Source organism: Typopeltis vanoorti, chromosome 16, assembly GCF_054136105.1.
Source record: "Typopeltis vanoorti isolate ZY-2024b chromosome 16, IOZ_Tvanoo_1.0, whole genome shotgun sequence".
NCBI classification, from domain to species: Eukaryota; Metazoa; Arthropoda; class Arachnida; order Uropygi; family Thelyphonidae; genus Typopeltis; species Typopeltis vanoorti.
The window spans coordinates 31,758,652-31,779,499 of NC_143564.1; the positions used below are offsets into that span (position 1 = coordinate 31,758,652).

General features: G+C 35.4%; 1 protein-coding gene across 1 annotated transcript in view; it reads left to right on the forward strand.

Moving 5' to 3' along the window:
* LOC150097932 (solute carrier family 15 member 4-like) overlaps positions 1-20,848 on the forward strand; it is a 91,835-nt gene that overhangs the window by 16,504 nt on the left and 54,483 nt on the right. The window contains exons 3-4 of the mRNA XM_090406630.1: positions 10,764-11,077; positions 18,224-18,386. Coding sequence (XP_090262756.1) covers positions 10,764-11,077; positions 18,224-18,386 — 477 coding nt within the window. The remainder of the gene's footprint in view (positions 1-10,763; positions 11,078-18,223; positions 18,387-20,848) is intronic.

Genomic DNA, 20,848 nt, shown 5'->3' on the forward strand with positions numbered 1-20,848 from the left:
AGACACCTTGGTAACATGTCTATCCAATGGTAACTTATCCTTTTCAGTATAGAGGAAGCCAACCCATACAAGCGGATACATTCACAAACTTTCGTATCACTCCCCTCTCCCACATACAACAATATGGTATCATTAAAATTAAAACACTAACCAACATAGCCTATAACCTTTGTTTCAATGAGTCCTCTCTTACAGCAGAACTTAATCATATACACCATACCTTCTTATCTAATGGCTGCAGTTCTCACAGTATCAAAAAAATAATCACCCCTCCCCAATCCTCAACCTTCTCTTCAGAAAGATTTTAGTAATGCTGCTATCATCCTATGTCCAAGGCACTTGAGATAAAATATCCAGTCTTAAAAAAATACAATCTTTGCATGGCTTTCAATCCCACCAAAAACTTGCTACCCTTATGTTCTACTAAAGATCAGTTCTCTCTTCTTTCTGTGCCTAGAGTATATAAAGTTTCATGTTCCTACAAGTTGGCCTACTATGGACAGACAGAAAGATCAGTTAACATCTTCATGGAAGAACACAAAAAATACATCTGCAGTCATTACTATGGTCAGTCGGGCCTTGCAAACTATGCTTAGATTCAGCTCACAGAATCGATGGAAAAAGAACACCATGCTCCATTGCAGTAAATTTAGAAGAGAAAGATTACTTTTGGAATCTACAATGGCTCTCAGAAATCAGCCTAATTTAAATAAATATGATTGCATTGAACTTCCCAAAATATGGAAAATACTAATACTCTGTGATACCAGTTTGCATCCTAAGCCACCAATAGGTGCCCACAGAGGGCACCTATTGGTGGCTTAGGATGAAAGACTTAGAGTCCCATCTAGTTGGGACTCTAAGTCTTTCATTCACGTGTTTCACTTAGTTTTGTGTCGTGGGTGTGTGGTACATTTCATATTATACTCCTGACGATGTTTCACTGACCAAGATGAAATGTTGGAAGAATTAAATAATATTTTAATCCCTAATCTTATCCCATAATATCCTTCTCCTTCCCCAAAAATTTCTATGTTCACCCCATCCCAAAGTATTCTCTGCCCACCTTTAATAATTTAAAAAATATATAAAAAAAACAGGTTTTTCAAAAAAGTTTGATACCTCTTGCCTCACCAATAATTCTCCCACATCTCTTAAACCCCACTTTTCCGACTCCCCCTTCCGTTCAGTCATCCTTCCTTTCTTTAATAATGAATGTATATCATCATATGCTGGGATGCCACCGAAAAAAAAAAGACAGCCAGCAACATCCCACAAAGGTATGTCTGTTTTTTTTTCTTCCTATATTCCCCCCCCCCTTACATATTTTACATATCTGTCCATATAAAACACCAGTAATGCCCTAGAATTTGAGTAAAAAGCCAATGATATTAAAAAAAAAAGGGGTACTCCTAAACAAAAGTAGGCTAAATAGACATAAAAATAATATTTTAATCCTTTCTCGGTGCTCTTTCACTCCATTAAGCTTACAAGATGAGAGAGTTTGTACTTAGCTAAATGGATGAAAATTACCTATTTGACATATGGTTTAAATGAGTTGCAGAGCCAAGATTTATTAAGCACATTAGATATTTTCTAAATATCTAAAGTGTATGGATGTATGGGATGGTAACAGATGGTAATCTTGTGCATTAGGTAATGGAGTAAAAAGTAAAAATGGAGTAATGGGGTTTCTGGGGAGATTTGCATTTTTTCTATTCTTTGAGGATTATAGCCATTGACTTAAAAAAAAAGTGTGATACAAGTAAGTGAATTCAGTAGTAAGAGTATTATCATTGGAACAGATAGCTCTGGCTCTGTGAGTTAGTGTTTTGAGGATACCATTTTTTGAGCTGGATGTTGGTGTGATTGTTTGTGCCAATATTTCCATGTATGTGCAGGTTTTCTATAAACAGTAGAACCATCAGGATGGGCACGTGACTAGTGTATCTAGAATTGGCAGACAGTCATTAGTTTCCTGTTCCATTGAAGTGGATTTTAGGGTGTTGCTATTTAAATACAGTAAAAATGTGTGTGTAATGTGTCTTGACCATGTGGCAAATAGCAAACATGTCATCAACATAGCACAGCCAAACCACTGGTTTGAAATTAGCTATATTCATAACTAGAATTTCTAAGGGTTCTATGTAGAAATTGACTAAAGGGGGACATTGCTGTCCCATCTAGTTGTTTGTATATATATTCCTTTTCCATGCAAAATAACCGGCATGTACTGTAAATGTCAATAATTCAGATATATCTGGGGGGGGGGGTGAGACTTGAGCAAATCCAGGATTTCGATTAATGGTACATTGGTAAATAGTGTAGTAATATCTTCTAGTGTTAGTAGATAGGAAGCTGAATTTCATGTGCCATGTAGCAAAGATTGCAAATAAACTCAAAAGATAATTGCAATGCTTTAACAAACTTTCACATGTAAAGATAAGAATGTCATTTTGCCTCTTTACAAGACCTTGATGAGACCTCACTAGGACTATCGTGCACAGGTCTCCTGGTTTCTATTCTGATTCTGAATACAGTGGGGAGAGAGAGAGTGCAACTCAGTGTACTAAAAGATTGTTTAAAAATGATATCAGGATTGTGAAATACTAATTATGAAGACAGATTGAGAATTTGTAGGCTGCAGATACTAGCAAACAGTAGAAAGAGGGATGATATGATTGAAACTTACAAAATTTTGAAAGGGTTATACAGAATTTCAGCAAATGGAATTTTTATTTTATGGAGGGATGTGGAAAGGACAAGAAGGCATCCTCGGATGCTGAGAATGAATGCCTCCAAGGAGGGAACAAGATCTAGATTTTACTCTCATAGTGCTGTGTGATTAGAATGGATTGGATGTTTTCTGTGCAAGCAGCATGAATGAATTCAGGAACAAGTATGATAGCTGGGGTGTGGAGTATGTAGCCTTCCTCCATGAGTTCCTGACACCGAAACTAATCATTATGTCTGAATTTTTTTTAAGATATTGTTTTTTAATATACCTTTTAGATGAACATTAACAAAGGAGGAAAAATTACATGTGAGGGGGGGGGACTAGTAATTTAGCTAAATGTTTAGCAAATTTGTATGAAGGACTATTTGTAGAATAACAGTTCAGGACCTCATTACATGCTTACAGGAAGAATTGGACAAAATTGCCATTGATTACTATCGTATGCTTGTGGAAAGTGTGCCTCGTAGGATTGCTGCAATCATTGCAGCAAAAGAAGGTCCTTCTTCCTATTAAGGTGGGTGCCATGGCTGTTTGTTCCTCGCATCATGGTGTCTGTTGACTTCTTTCCAAGCAGTATATATGAAGTACCATGTACTTGGCTTACTGTGGATACACTGGAAGGACTGTTGACATCTGCCTTGGAGAACATAAAAAAAATACATTTTATAGTGTTCCCACTCTAGATATTTTCTGTTCACATATTAATTCTAATTGTGTCCGTAATGCCAATGAATCAGATCTCCAGTAATCCTAATTGTAGTTCTGAAACAAAATGGCTGATGAGTGATTGTGGTTCTTGAAATATGAAATGACATTCCTTATGAAAAATAGAAAATTTCATGGGAAATGATGCAGTAGAACCATTTAAGTACAAAAGAGGTAGAAACAAAATTGGACAAAAGTTATAGCCATAGTTTTTTTGGCAAGAGAACAGAAAGCATGACTGAAATTTGAGCATGTGAATTTTCTGCTTTTGGAAAAAGTTTAGGCATTGATAATTTGCTTGTAGCTGTGTTTTAATTGACCCATAAGTTGACATGATAAAACACATGCAGATTTATGCAAAAATTATTTTTTTGGTCTTAGAAATTTCTCAGTTGTGATGAACTTATTGAAAAAGAACAAATTTAAGGATTAAATGCAGAAAGAATCATATGTTGTTGTAAATTAGTATTTGCATATATTAAGAGGTATTCATATTTAAAAAAAAATAACAATGAGCAGTGTTTAGCAAAATTATTTTGTACATTGGGAGTAAACATAGTCCTTTGGATCTGTTCACATTTGAATGATGAAGTAATGTTCATAACTTTCTTCGTACAGTTTCCCTGTTCCCTTGGGAACCTGCTCTTATATATAACTTGAGTCTGTTCCAGTGAATCCTGTTTGTGAAGCTGATAGCATGCTCTGCAAGCTAGTTTCGCTAATGGCTTTTGATGTATTTATGTTCCTTATGGCAAACAACCATAGAGCTGTCAGGTTGACCAAAATTGAATAAACTAAAGGTGCCAAGGATCTAATAAACATTAGAATATACCGGTGGAGAAAGCTTATCTTTTACCAACCCAGAAAATGAAGAAAGCTTCCAAAATTATGAATTCAAGTTTTATTTCATGTAACTTGAATTCCATTGAGTTCATGGCTTTGCTGACGAATGAAGGTATTAGTAAAAAACCATTACAAAACTACATTTTTTAATATAGTTTTTGTCTTTTTCTTGTTGTGATAGTATCTGTGAAGCAAAGAAAGTGAGCCTGATGGATATGAGTTCCAGTGGTGCTAAATTTTTGACACTGGTGGGATAGAACATAAATATATCATCCAGTGTCTTCCTGAAGAACTGAAAATACGTGGTTGCACAGAATGTGGTGGTCTAAAATGGAGATAAGATTATCAGTTTTCAAGTGAAAACTATATCATTATTCTTTGGAATTCTTGAAGCTCAGTTAACAAATTCTCTTACTACAAAAATGTTATTCACAGATCTTGACCATTTGCAGAAGAGATGGTATTCAAAATTCTCCATTAAGTTGTTAACCAGAAGGGGGAAAGAGAATACATTTCATCACCATCCCTCTGTTTTGTTTCAAAAATAATTTTGATTTCACATTTCCACCCTCTATCTTGCATTTATAGACATTCTAATTAACTCTGATATTGTGTCATTATTTATTACCTTTTTTTTGGAAGAGACTGAATTTGCTTTAACTAGATTTATCATCTGATTTTCAAACTCTTTGATTTTGTAAGAATTCTGATTATTTCAGTTGTCAAAATCAACTGACAAGTTGAAGACACAGCGATGTGTTCTTTTTCCTGCTTTGACTAAAAATTTCTTGGAAAAATTTAAACACCTCAACAACATTTATGCTATTTATTCTTAGCATACCAGCATCCATCAACACAACTTCATAGTTCTTTCTGAATTGCAGATAATCAGATTCCTGTTTTTGACAGATGAGCTATAGAAATAGTGAAGTAATGTCATAAGTTTTTTTGTTTTACTATGCTGATCATGATTTTTTGACCAGTTATAACATGCATCTGTATAATTCACAGATGTTACTTTTTTTGCTCACTTTCAATCGGAATTCATATCAGACAGTAAGTAATTCATAGACCTCCCTCCCACTTGGAATATAGATCAGAAGATAATTCATAGAAAAGTATTCAAGTTTTAGTGGGAGAACTGAAATTGAGATCTGAATTTAAGTTCAGATCTGAATCTTGGCTGCACCTACAAGTTAGTGCATTAGAAATTAATATTCCAGAAAAGAAGAATTCAGTCTGTAAATAGTGCTAATGCTTGTTAAGTATGGCCAACTGTGAGCAATGTCCTGCAGCAATCTCACACACAGTTACTTTACACAGATTGTTTTCTTATGTTTCAGCTGTAAGCAGGAGTCATCTGGTGATGATTCATATGTCATGTGGTTTCAGTGTTTTCATTCAGTTCAGATAATACATTTGTGCATTTTGCATGGATATTACTTATCTTTGAGTGCTACAGGTTTTTAGTGTGGCATTCAGAAGTGTATCATCATCATCATCATCATCATACATATCAAGGATTTAGGCCTAGTATGGCCTGTTCTGGCCTTAGAAGTCATCGTTGAATCGTTTAAGAGGACGTCCTGGTTTTCTTTTTCCTAATGGCTTGTACTTTAAGGCTTGTTTTGGTAATCTTTCTGTTTTCATTCTTTGAACGTGTTCCATTCATCTATGTTTATATTTTTTAATTTTTTCAATTACTGGTTCTTGGTTTAATTCTTTCATAATATCTTCTTTTCTTTTGTGATCAAATAGGGTATACTTTGCAGTTTTTCTCATAAACTTCATTTCTGCTGTTGTTAATCTTTGTTTGTCTTTTTGTTTTATTGTCCAGATTTCGCTTCCATACATTAAGACCGGTAGGGCTAATGTATTGTATACTTTTAGCCTGGTTTGTTTTTGAACTAGGTTTGGTTTAAATATAGAGTTAATTACTCCTGTTATTTTTAAATATTTTGCAATTTTTATGTTTATATCTTTTTCATTTTCATAAGTGATCATACATCCTAGGTAGTTAAATGAATTCACCTGTTCTAAGATCTTGTTATCTAATACTATTTTAGTTCTTGCTGGATCTTGTCCTTTAAAGGCCATAGTTTTTGATTTTTCTGTTGATATTATCATACCATAATCTTTGGATATCTCATTTAGATTTAAAATAGCTTTCTGTAAGTTATCTTCAGAATTTGTAATTATTATTTGGTTGTCTGCAAAGAGGAGAGTGTTTAAGTTAACTGTAGGTGAAAGTTTAATTCCTTGATGTAAATTTTTACTCCATTTTATTATTATTTCATTTAAGTAGATATTAAAAAGAGTTGCTGAGAGGGGACATCCCTGTCGGACCCCTTGGTTTATCTCTCTTGTATATGATAGCTCATGATTTAATCTTATTTGTAGACAGCTTTTAGGATATTATTTGGTATTTGTCTTTCTTTTAATATGTTAAATAATGTTTCTTTTAACTTTGTCAAATGCTTTTTCAAAGTCAATAAATGCAATATGTGTTTCTAAATTATATTCTCTTCTTTTCTCTATTATTAATTTTAGGCAGAAGGCTGGGTCTATACATGATCGTCCTTTTCTAAATCCATTTTGTACCTCTAGAATAAAGTTTTCGGAATATTTCATTAGTTTGTTATTTAAGATTCTGCTGTATATTTTGTAACATGAATTTAGTATACTGATACCTCTATAGTTTTTAGGGTCATCTCTACCTTTCTTAAAGATAGGAATCACAATTGCTTTTTTCCATTCTATTGGGGGGATACCAGTTGAGTGAATTTTATTTAAAAATAATAAGAGTCTTCCTTTGAATCTTGTTTTTGCGTATTTATATAGTTCTGAACCTAGCTAATCTTCTCCAGGTGATTTTCCGTTTCTTGTTTCTTTCAGGCTGATTTCTAATTCTTCTTCAGTTATTTCCTTTTCATTTTCGTTAATTGTTTGCCAGTTGTCTTTTTTAAAATATTTGTCTGTCCACAGTTCTGTGTAGTAATTTAGAAATTCTTCTAATTTCAATTCAGTGTTTAATTTTATGTTTTCTTCTTGTATCTGCATTTAGGTGTTTCAAAATCTTATATACATTGGGTCTTATTTTATATAAATCATGTTCTAAATTAGAAACAAATTTATTCCATGATTCTCTGTCTTTTTCTGACTTCTCTTTTAGCTATGGCTCTTATTCTTTTATATTCTATTTCATCTTCTAATCTTTTACTGCTTAACCATTTGTGATAGGCTTCTTTTTTCTTTTTGATTATTTCTTTGATTGTATCATCCCAGATCTTCAGTTTTTTTCTTTTATTGAATTTTTTGGTCTTTCCTAAGCTTTCATTTGCTGCTGCATTTAGTATCGTTTTTATATTAAGCCATTCTATTTCTATTTCTTCATTTTGTTTTATTTTATCTAGATACTGGTTAATTCTTTGTTCATATAGCCATTGTACATTTGTGTCATTCAATAGTCTAGTTTTATAAACAAATGTTTCAAATTTTCTTTCTGTTCTTGTTACTTGTAGCCATTTAGGTGGTGATCTTAATTTTATTTTAACAAGGAAGTGGTCACTGCTTATTTCATATCCTCTGTGAACTCTAACATCTAGTGAAAATTTTGATGTCTTTTCATTTAGTATTGATTTCCATCCTCTTGCTGCCCAAGTATATTTATGTATGTCTTTATGTTTATAGAAGGAATTCATTATTTTTAGGTTATTATAAACTACAAAGTCAATCAATTTTTTACTATTTCTGTTTAGAGTGTGTTCTCCATGTATTCCTATATTATTATTAATTTTCGTGTTTCCAATTCTTGCATTTAAGTCTCCTGCTAAAATTATGTAATCATTTTTGTTTATTTTATTGTATATGTTTTGTAGCTGATTATAAAAATCAATATTATCCTGTTCTTTTCCTTCTTCTGGGGCATATAAACCAATTATTGTTAAATAGCCTCTATCTATTTTTATTCCAGCTTCTATTATTCTTTTATTCCATAATTTATAATGTTTTAACTGTTTTGAAAGGGAGTTATGAATCGAAATCATGACTCCTGCTTGTGCTCTTTGGTCTCTGTCGACTCCACTGTATATCACATTAAAATTTTCAGTTCTCATAGTTCCTTTTAATTTCTTTTTTGTTTCAGTGATTACTGCTATTTTAAAATTTCTTTCATTTAATAACTGGTCTAATTCTATTTCTTTATATGCTATTCCTCTTACATTCCAGTTTGCTATGTGTATTATATTTTGTCGTTTCCATTTTCGTTTTCCCTTTTCCATTCCAGGGTCGTTTCCCATAGATTCAATCCGATTATCTTTTTCTGTCAGCTTACAAGTATGGTTATGTTCTCCATGTCAGGGGACTAGCCTGACGATGGAATAGTTCAGTGGTAGGGCTGCTACCTTAAGGCTTCTGAACTCGCCTTCTTCCGAATTTAAACCCATAGGAGGAATAGGGTATATTGAAGGGGAAAGGGTAGATTATAGAAGAAATATAGTAAGGTTTATAGAGAGGACATAGTTGTAAGGCCAGAAATGAAAAGACCCCATGGCCCTCGAGTACTCTAATAGCACACGGGTCATAAAGTAAGAAGAGTTGGCTGACAAGGCCTTATAGGAAAGATTAAAGTAAGTGGGTCTTCCGCAAAGTAGAAGAAGGAGAGGATAGATCCAGCTAGGGGTCCATGGGAGTGCCACTTCCCTTACAATCAAGATGATTGCCCCTTATGGCCCTGTTGGTCCACGAGTCCTTATTCAGTATATTTGGACCACCCCACCATATATATATATATATATATATATATATATATTAGGATAACCAAGCAATTTTATATGCTTGGTTATTTTAGCTCCTAATCCCAAGTATGCAAACAATTAAGTTTGCGCCTGAAACAAAGTTCAAGTCTAAAGATGGTACAACACCAGGGCAACTCATTGTAAAGGTGGTTAAAGCTTTGATCACTATTCTTAGTATTTTCCCATAATGTAAAGCACATCTCACTAGAAGATGTATACTGCAATGCATTATGGGTGGGGTCACTACCCAGACCGGTTTCGACCTTTTTTGAGGTCTCCTCAGTGAGTAGCTAGACCCTAAATACCAAGGTTTTAGTAATACAAAGCCTTATCAACTTTACCTATATAAGTTGCAACAAGGTGTATTAAGTTTTAATAAAAATCTCTGGAGGAGATATTGATGGGAATAAATTTTTAACTTGGGTATATTGTATATTAGGATAACCAAGCAATTTTATATGCTTGGTTATTTTAGCTCCTAATCCCAAGTATGCAAACAATTAAGTTTGCGCCTGAAACAAAGTTCAAGTCTAAAGATGGTACAACACCAGGGCAACTCATTGTAAAGGTGGTTAAAGCTTTGATCACTATTCTTAGTATTTTCCCATAATGTAAAGCACATCTCACTAGAAGATGTATACTGCAATGCATTATGGGTGGGGTCACTACCCAGACCGGTTTCGACCTTTTTTGAGGTCTAGCTACTCACTGAGGAGACCTCAAAAAAGGTCGAAACCGGTCTGGGTAGTGACCCCACCCATAATGCATTGCAGTATACATCTTCTAGTGAGATGTGCTTTACATTATGGGAAAATACTAAGAATAGTGATCAAAGCTTTAACCACCTTTACAATGAGTTGCCCTGGTGTTGTACCATCTTTAGACTTGAACTTTGTTTCAGGCGCAAACTTAATTGTTTGCATACTTGGGATTAGGAGCTAAAATAACCAAGCATATAAAATTGCTTGGTTATCCTAATATACAATATACCCAAGTTAAAAATTTATTCCCATCAATATCTCCTCCAGAGATTTTTATTAAAACTTAATACACCTTGTTGCAACTTATATAGGTAAAGTTGATAAGGCTTTGTATTACTAAAACCTTGGTATTTAGGGTCTAGCTACTCACTGAGGAGACCTCAAAAAAGGTCGAAACCGGTCTGGGTAGTGACCCCACCCATAATGCATTGCAGTATACATCTTCTAGTGAGATGTGCTTTACATTATGGGAAAATACTAAGAATAGTGATCAAAGCTTTAACCACCTTTACAATGAGTTGCCCTGGTGTTGTACCATCTTTAGACTTGAACTTTGTTTCAGGCGCAAACTTAATTGTTTGCATACTTGGGATTAGGAGCTAAAATAACCAAGCATATAAAATTGCTTGGTTATCCTAATATACAATATACCCAAGTTAAAAATTTATTCCCATATATATATATATATATATATATATACACACACATGCACGCACATGTACACACACACACATGGTTGGCTCCCCTATCTGCCACTCAGGGGACGTGCTCTCTAGGGGTTACAGGGTCTCCTGAGAGAGGTGTGTTAGGTAGAGTGTAGAAGTAGAAGTGTATTAGGTAGATTATTAAGTAACTTTCAGGTATTATTCTTTAAAAGTCATAACATTTGTTCTAAAATTTTATTATTATTATTTTTTTTAGGTAAGAGCAGGAGGAAGAGAAAATCTTAGAGTATTCTTTAATTGGTTTTATTGGTGTATAAATATTGGAGCCTTCATTGCTGTAGGTGGCATTGCTTATATACAACAGTCAACAAATTTTACCTTTTTTTGGGGTTATATAATTCCAGCCATCTGTGTTGGAATTGCTACTATAGTTTTCATTGCAGGACGTCCACTGTATTCCTGCCAATCTGCATCTGGAAGCATAATTGTTAAAATTTTAGCAATCATTAAAGAGGCATACAAGTCAAATCACCGCTTTAATATAAGACAGACAACTACAGAAAATCAAAGGTAAGCATTAAAAGTATTTGTTCCTTAAGAGGAACTTAGGAAAACTTAAGGTTTACTTTTTTCTTGTGACTAATAATGAATTGTGTTGTGATTGTTTGAGCTTTCTTTATAACAATTTTTTATTAATAAGTTGGAGTTTGTTTTTTGTTTCCTTTCCTTCATGTCATGTGGTTTTCAACATTCATTTTTTTGGAAGAAAAAAGACTATTGCTACTGTGTTAGAACAGTAAATATAATATGGCATTACTAATTTTAATAGTTGTATATTTTACGAATAATGATTACAGTAAAAAATATATATATAATAATAAATCCAAACATTAAATTCCCTACTGTGATGTTATATTGCACAAAAAATATTGAAGAAACTTTGATAAACTGAGCAGTCAACTATATTTTCTATATTTGACCTTATTAGAAGTTAGATTTTTGTCGGTTTCTTACAGTTTAACAGTTTTCTTACAGTTTAACAAAATGGACAATGGGAATGGACATCTGAATGAGTGACTTAAGTCTGCAGAAATATAGTGAAAGATTACAAAAATAAATGAATGCTCTTAAATTTGGTGTCCTTACTGTCTAAGCACCCCAACACAGTTTTGTAAAGTAAATATAAAAAAAAACATTTTAAGAGATGGAATCAGGAGCTCGCTGTTCAGTAAAATGCAAAATATCAATTTCCCTTTATATAGAATAAAAAATATTATAAAAGAGAACTATGTGAAATCTAATTAAATAAATAGTACAGAAAGAATTTATATTTTCTAAAATATTTCTTATTTTTCATTTGTTTTTCATATGTGCTTATTATTATTATTAACATCCGACCTCTGTGGAGTCAGACTCATCATGGTAGGTACACACTACTGCACACAATGCTCATTCAACTGTGCCTTAAAATGATTTAATGTGTCTACATTCACAACATACTCGGGCAATGCATTTCACTCACCAACTACTCTCCATGCAAATAACCTTCTTTTCACTTCTCTGCTCAGACTCTCCTTAGAGTTTCCAGCGATGGTCTCATTTTTTTACCCCCCCCTCCTCTCCTCCTTCCATTCTATGAAAAATCTTCTCCATGTCAACCTGATAATGACTCCTGACTAGCTTTATATATCTCAATCATATTCCCCCCCCCCCCTTCCTCCTATTATTATTATTACGGGCAACTCCAAGGAGTCCTTAGACTCATTGAGGGAGGCTCTGAACATCATGTTCATCAACTATTCAACATTCACACAGTAGCTATCATACTTTGCCTTGAACGCATTCATAGTCATAGCACCCACAACAGACTCTGGCAGCTTATTTCACTCATTCACCACTCTAAAAGCAAAAAACCTAGCTCTAACACCCTTACTAACCACACTCTTACCAGCTTCCATTGATGGCCACTAGTCCTCCACCATCAGTCTTCTTCTCAAAAATATCCTCTGAATTAATCCTATAAGAAACCCTTCAGTAATTTGAATATCTCAATCATATCCCCCCTCTTCTGCCTATCACCCAATTTCTGCAACCCACAAATCTTCAACTTGTTCTCATAAGGTTCATTCCATAGACCTGCTATCATCTTGGTCACTCACCTCTGGATCCTTTCCACCTCCTCCCCATCTAGAAGAAACCCAGGCAAACCAAACCTGGGCACATTAGTCGAGATGGGGTCTTATCAAGGCTCGATACAGAGGAACAATAACTTGCTTGTCTCTGCTCGTCAATGTATTTTTTAGCAGCCAAGTGATTTGATGAGCTGATTTAGCCACTTTTCCAATGTGCCCCCTAAACTTCAACTCCGTATCCACCAACACTCCCAAATCCCTGGCCTCATCAATCTCCTGGAGTACCGTTCCGCCAATATGGTATACTGCTGCTAATCTTTTCACCCCAAAATGCATAACCTTGCATTTTGCCACATTAAATTGACATCCATTCTCCTTAGCCCAGTCCTCCAGTCTATCCAAATCGTCCTGCAAAATTATGACATCATATGCATTCACTATTGCCCTACCCAACTTTGCATCATCAGCAAACAAATGAACTGTTCCTCTCAGATCCTTTCCTATATCGTTAATGAACAAATTAAATAGTAGTGGTCCAAGAACAGAACCTTGCGGCACACCACTAGTCACAGGCCGTTCTTTTGTATTCTACTCCTGAATAAACCACTCTCTGATATCTCTCCATCAACCACCCACTTATCCATCTCACCAACCCTATATCCATCCCCATGTGTTGCAGTTTACAACATATGGGGATAGTAACTTGCTCAAGTTTTATAACACAGTGAGGGCTGAACTGGATAGGGGTAATGGGTTTACAGTGATTCTGCTGGACCTGACTGAGGCCTTTGACAGGATACCACATGGAATTCTAATCACTGTAAACCCATTACCCCTATCCAGTTCAGCCCTCTGAGGCATGATCTACCCTTCACAAAACGATGCTATTCCCCATACAGTATCTCATTTTCATCAATCCATTCCTGTATTTTACTCTTGACTACTTTCTCCAAGACCTTGACAACGACTCCTGATATGCTGATCGGTCGGCAATTTGCAACAGCTGTCTTGGATCCTCTTTTATGCAGCTATTCACAAGGCTTTGCAATTTACATTCTCTTAATCTGTCCTCGTATTCCATAGACCATTGACAACCTTTGTGAATCTTCTCTGGACCCTTTCCAACATATTGTCATCACCATAAAAACCCAGCAACCAGATCTGTGCATAATAATCCATATGAGGCCTGATTAAGGCCTTACACAATGGCATCGTAACCTCTTTATTTCTGCATGTTAGGGTCCTCACATTATTGCCATTATTATTATTACTATTACTATGTGACACCTCCAGGAAGTCCAAGGACTGATTGCAGGAGGGCAATCTACTCTACTTGCTAAATACATATCACCTTCTCCACTGCTACTTAATTCTCCTACTATGACACGACTTCTACCATCAAAGCCATCTACTGCCCATCAACACCAATAACAGTATTTTTTGTCTGTAAATTGCATGTGTTCTGAAGGCCTATTTGTTTCTACGTGGGATAAAAAACCCAAGTTTCCGGGAGGGAAAAACCCTGCTACCTCCGTATGAGATCAGCTAACTCACTTTCAATTGAATAAGCTCGTATAAGGATTCCCCTCATCACAATGAGAATTGAACCCAGGTCTTTTTCAATCAAAGGGTGCAATGTTCTGCTGTTCTTCCAGTTCCACTACACAGGCAAACTGATGTGATGTCTTCACAACTCGTGCAATGTGGCATCTGAATTTCAGGTCCTTGTCCACCACCACTCCCAGATCTCTCATTTTCTCTACCTCCTTTAAAGTTTCCCAATCAAGTGTATACTCTGCATCCCATCATTGCTTACCAAATTTCAAAACCTTACACTTTAAGTTAAGGGGGATAAAAATCCCTTATTGTTTTTCAGCCAGTAAGCGAAACTAAGATCGAAAACCACGATCTGAACGTTTCATGCCAACGAACTGTCGGCGGATCCAAGCGTAAGTGACCACTTGGTAGTGCCACACCAAGGCAACTCGTTGCAAAGGTGGAGCAAGATCCCTCACTATTCTTGATATTTTCTCATAATGTAAAAACACACAGCTCCTAGGAGATGTAGTACTGTTTTACATTATGAGGAGAGGTCACTACCCAGACCGGTTTCAACCTTTTTTGAGGTCTCATCAGTGAGTAGCTAGACCTAGAATATCAGAGTTTAAGTGAAAAGAACTTACATACTTTTGCTATACGATTGCCAGAAAGGTGTGTCACTGTATTATATTATATCATATTATAACTAAGATGAAAAGCCAAACGGCTATTTTTTTCTGGCGAGGTTGATAAGTTAAGGGGGATAAAAATAGCTACTCACTGATGAGACCTCAAAAAAGGTTGAAACCAGTCTGGGTAGTGACCTCTCCTCATAATGTAAAACAGTACTACATCTCCTAGGAGCTGTGTGTTTTTACATTATGAGAAAATATCAAGAATAGTGAGGGAGCTTGCTCCACCTTTGCAACGAGTTGCCTTGGTGTGGCACTACCAAGTGGTCACTTACGCTTAGATCCACCGACAATTCGTCGGCATGAAACGTTCAGATCATTGTTTTCGATCTTAGTTTCGCTTACTGGCTGAAGAACAATAAGGGATTTTTATCCCCCTTAACTTATCAACTTCGCCAGAAAAAAATAGCCGTTTGGCTTTTCAACCTTACACTTTCCAACATTGAACTGCTAGTTCCACTTTGCCCATCCATGCAATCTATTCAAGTCCTCATCAAGGGCATAACATCTGCTTCACTCTGCATTGCTCTCCCCAGTTTTGCATCATCTGCAAACAGCTGCATATCACTAGTTAAGCCCATCCTAATATCATTGATATACAAATTGAACAACAGTGGTCCCAAAACTGACCCCTGTGGTACACCACTAGTGATCTCCTGCTCATGGAATACTGCACTGCCACATAAAATTTTCTGATACCTATCTGACAGCTAGTCACTAATCCAACTCAGAAGCTTGTTATCCAATCTCATCTGTTTCAGTTTATTAGTTTGTCATATGTGAGCTATCAAAAAGTTTTGCAAAATCCAAGTTATACCACTGTATATTCATTTCCCCTGTCCAAGATGTTTGTCACCTTGTTATATTACATAAGTTAGTAAAACATGATTTCCCCTTAACAAACCCATGCTAATAACCACAAAGAATACTGTTGTTTTCGACTCAATTCTGTATCCTACTTCTCGCCGATCTCTCTAGTACCTTCACAACTCCAGATATACAGATTGGCCTATAATTTGAATATTCCCTTAAGACACATGGCGATATGTCATTAAATCCTATTGCCTTATTGACATCAAGGTTATTTATTTCCTCAAATACCTCCTGCTCATTCACAATTAAACCATCCTCTTCTATGTCCTTTACACTTAAGTTCCTCATGATTCCACCCTGATCAGGATGAAACCCCTTATAAATTGATCACTGAATACTTCAATGTCTTTTGCAGCATTTTTACCATTCTACCATTTTCGTTCATTAACATCATATTACCATGCTCATTCTTCCTTTTGCTTGCCACATATTTAAAAAAAAAAAAAAACTCTAGGGTTTTTCTTCACCTGTTTTGCCAATTTCTGCTCATAGTGCGCTTTTGTTTTCCTTACTAACTGAGTCACTCTCCTGGCTTGTTCTTTATATTCTTCATGTAACTGATTATTACCATTACTCATCTTGTACTGCCATCAAAGTACCTTCTTTTTCCAGATTTCATGCTTAAGCCCCTCATTCATTCATTTTACACCTACCTTATTCAGTCTTTTGGCATTCAGAATACATTTTCACATTGATTATTTCCTTACTGCTCAACTCCTCATTCCATGCTATAGCTCCAAGCTGTCTCCTAAGCTTGTCATAATCACTAGCCTTATAATTCCACGTATATCCTTTACTCACAGAAGTCTGCATATGACTAGCTACAATCCAGGTGATCACTTCATGATCTCTCTCACCAACTGGAGGAAAGTGTGAAACCCCACTCACAATTACATTTCCAGATGATACGATCAGCTCTAAAACTCTCAATCCTCGCTTGCCATTCTTTACATGCTTCCTGAGATAGTTATCTCTCAAAAACTCAAATTCATTTTTCATTCTTCACTAATCCAAGTTCTTTATACATTTCTTCATCACCACCCTCCACATTCCCTGACGTATAGCAACATATGACTAAATGTGTCTTCCTGTCAACTTCCACATTACACCACATTGTCTCATAACCAGTGCCACTGTTTTCCTCTTTCATGTCTACCTTATATGGATTTAATTCCCATGCTGTCATCAGCAGCACTTCTCCCCTCCCTTCTTGCCCTTTCTATCCTTGCAAAAAATACTGTATCCTTCCATTTCTATTCCTGTTACGATATCATCTTCATTCAATCATGATTCACTTATTCCAATGATTCTGGGATGAATAAACTCAATCAGTGAAATCATTTCATCTCCCTTATTTCTGATACTTCTGGCATTTGTAAACAAACACACCAGTTCATTTTAAGTCTGTAGCTAGTTCTATCTAAGCCATTAGCGGATTATGTTCCTTTGAAGCCCTAGGCGCAAATAAATAAATAATAAATATAAATGTTCGCTAAATTTTTAGAGGCATATTATCTTTTTGCTATGTAATTTTTGAGGTTCGTCGTCTCCCTACGCCATGCCTCTCACTCCCCCCCCCCCCGTTTTCCTGTTCCTCTTGCATTCCCGTTCTCTCTTATTCTCTCACACTACCATTCTTTTCACTGCCAAGCACTCCTGTCTCTTCAATACCACTCTCCTGCTCTTTCACTTCATCTCTTACTTTTGATTTCTTGTATACAGCACACACACACTGTACTTCCATTTAGCAACACTTTCTCCAGTATACTCACTCCAAAACTATTTAAATGTAGTCCATTTTTTAGTGTTTTTACATCATCTACAGCAGCTTCATAAAACTTTCCACCATCTTTTATCTTTTCAGTCTGTTTTGCATTCATTGCCTTGTGGTCTAATATTATGTTGCACTTCCTACAAATTCATACCTTCCTTCATCTCCTGTCCATTCTCTTCACAAACACATTCCTTGCACTTCGTTATGCATACATATTGCACTCAAGACATCGTATTAGTTTTGAAAAGTATTTTGTTAATGCACTTCCTGATGTTTGCACTCGCCTGGTCGAAACCTACGTGGTTGCCCTCGTGAGTACTGCCATTGTGTTCTGTTTAATAAATAATAAATCTAACAATTTAATAAATCACACCAAAAATCATGCAGACACACTTTGTTCTCAAAAATAAATACAACACTAAAATTCAGGAAATATTGCCGATTATTATAATATTATTTCAATTTTCTCCACAAGAAACTGTTTGCAGAGAATTGCGTAGACATGATTATTCATAATAGTGCACATCACTCAGTGATTTCCACAGACTGTTTGCAAAACTGCTCTTCTCTCCATTGCATTTGTACTAGCATTATTATGTATGAAAACTGAATAGTTTGTATGCATAATCACTTCATTACTTATTTGTTGTTAATAATAATTACTGAAATATTTTTTTGGTGGTGGTTGCTATTTTTATCTTTACAGCATTAGCCAGTCTGCAAATACAAGTAATCCTTCATGGTTAGACAGAGCAAAACTAAGATACGGTGGAAAGTTTCATGAAGCTGCTGTAGATGATGTAAAAACACTAGGCACAGTATTAATAATATTTATTTTTCTCATTCCTTATTGGCTTGTGTACTTTCAGGTACGTATTGGTATCTACTCTGTAAAATCATTTCTTCTCTTGGTATTGCTTTGGAAGTTAAATCTTGTTTACTTTTAGTTGTGGATTATAGTTTTAGAGCTGTTTAATAGTTTATATTAGTTTTATATATAGCATAAAACTGTTAAATAATTAAACTTATGTAATTTTTATTAGCATAGTATTTTTGCTCTAGTGTCAAGGGTATCTTCAGTATGACTTTCATATTAAACAACTAGAAGAACATATTCTTCCAAGGGATATTTATTGGAGATAGCATGTTTTGCAAGTCCCAACTGTTCAGGCTCATGGAATTTAATATTCTAAATATTCATCATGACGTACAGCTTCTTATCTACCTGTTTGGCCAAAATATGCTAACCTGATCTCAATTGATCTCGCCTTCTTATTCCAGAAATTTTATATAATCTCGATTTTTTTATTTTTTATTTTTATTCTAATCTCAGCAGAATTCTTCCAAGATTCTACTCTGGCCAGTCTGTCCAGAGTAGACTATTTGAGAATAGGCACTACACATTGCATATGACCTATGACTGTGCATTTGCAGTGATTGCCAATACATGATACCCGTGGTCTCCTCTGGCCCAGCTTAGGCAAACGAAGTAGCGCTCAGTCCGCCTGAGCACTACCTCATTCGCCTTGCATTCACAGCAGCCGTGATTCCAGAGAGCTATAGGGTATTCTCACCTTATGTGACCACTAATTCATAAGTAGTATAGAAATAGAAGACATTCCACAACATAAGTAAAAAAAAATTAATTTTAATTAGGAAAAGATTTTTGGAAAATTTTCTAGTATTTTTTTCCTTTTTCTTTTTTTGGGAGCCCCCCCCCCCCCTCCAGGTGTGCCAATGGTCATTACTATACCATGTTTCAACGTGAAGATGTGCACAAGTTCACATGGAAAGAAGATACAAGAAAAAAGAAAGCCTGATTACACATTATTGTTGAGAGTGATATCTTCATGCTCATTCAGGATACAAGAATGTATAGAGGATTTGAAATTGGAGGTGACCATTACTTAGTATTAAGCAGGATAAAAATGGATATCTCATTGAAAAGAACAGTATGTAAGAAAGTTTTAAAAAGAAGTAAAGTTGAGCAGCTTTTACAAGTAAATTGTAGACTATGCGAACATTATTAAAAAAAAATTTGCAGCAGTTTAAAAACAAGAACCAAACCTTGGCGTCTCAGTGGCAAACTTTGATGAAGACATGGATTGATTCAGCTAGGGAGGTATATGGTGAAGTTGTCTGAAAGGATAGAAAAATAACAACACCATGTTGGACACAAGAAGTTAAAGAAGTAGTCCTGGAAAAGAAGAAAGCATACCAAGCATTCCTAGCAAATATGCTGGTAGATGCCCTAAAAGAATGCAGAGAAAAATGTAAGAGAGCTAAGCTATCTGTAAAAGTAGCTAAACAAAAGTCATGGGAAGACTATGTTAAGAATATAGAAACTAAATATCAGGAAGGTGGCAAACTGTTCTGGAGGTTATGAAAAAGCTTCGAAATAGATGAAAGACTACTGTAAAAGGAATCAAAAATGATAAAGATAACTTGAAAACTGAAGATAAGGATATCCTGGAGTAATTGCTTTGAAACAAATGAAACAAACAGTGACAGAACCATACTAGAATATTTTCAAGAGGAATGCAAAGAAGAGTACACATCAGTACTTGAGGTAGAAAAGCAATCAAAAACTTGAAAATGGTGAAAGACAGTAGGAGCAGATGATACCCAAACAGAAATGCTTGTATATAGAGGTAGAAAAGTTTTGCAGTGGCTACACTTCATAATTCAGAGGGCCTTTTCAGAAGGTTGAATTCCCAAAGATTGGAGTAGAGCTTTCATAGTACCCATCTTTAAAAAAGGGAATAACACTGAATGTGAGAATTACAGAGGAATTTCTCTACTAAATGCTCCAGGTGCGATTTATGTAAGATTGCTTGAAAAGAAGTTGAGAAAGATTGTAGAACAGAAACTCTGAGAAGAACAAGCTGGGTTCAGGCCAAATAGAGGTCATCAAGATCAAGTTAGACCTGATCTTATTTCCTACAATATACACTTGATATATCATATCTGTAGACTGGTCTTCTACTCTTCTTTCCTCTACTCTCTTTTACTTCTTACTCCCCCCCCCCTCCCAGTGCTATTAGAGCAATTCGAGGGTGAGAGAGAGTGACTCTTTCCTCTCAAACTGTAGTTTCCACTATCTACTAAAAAACGGCAAGTTAGTGGTGGCAGCCCACCACTAAGTTACCTATTGTCATGCTAGTAACTTGACATAGGGAAACAAATGTTACTTTCAAGTCTGAACAAAATCAAAACTGGACAAAGAACTTGGGAAAGACTGCAAACTGGAAAATGTTAAACTATGGAAAAAGAAAAATGTGATGAAATATGCTACATGGAACATTAAAAGCATAATACATAAAGAAGAATT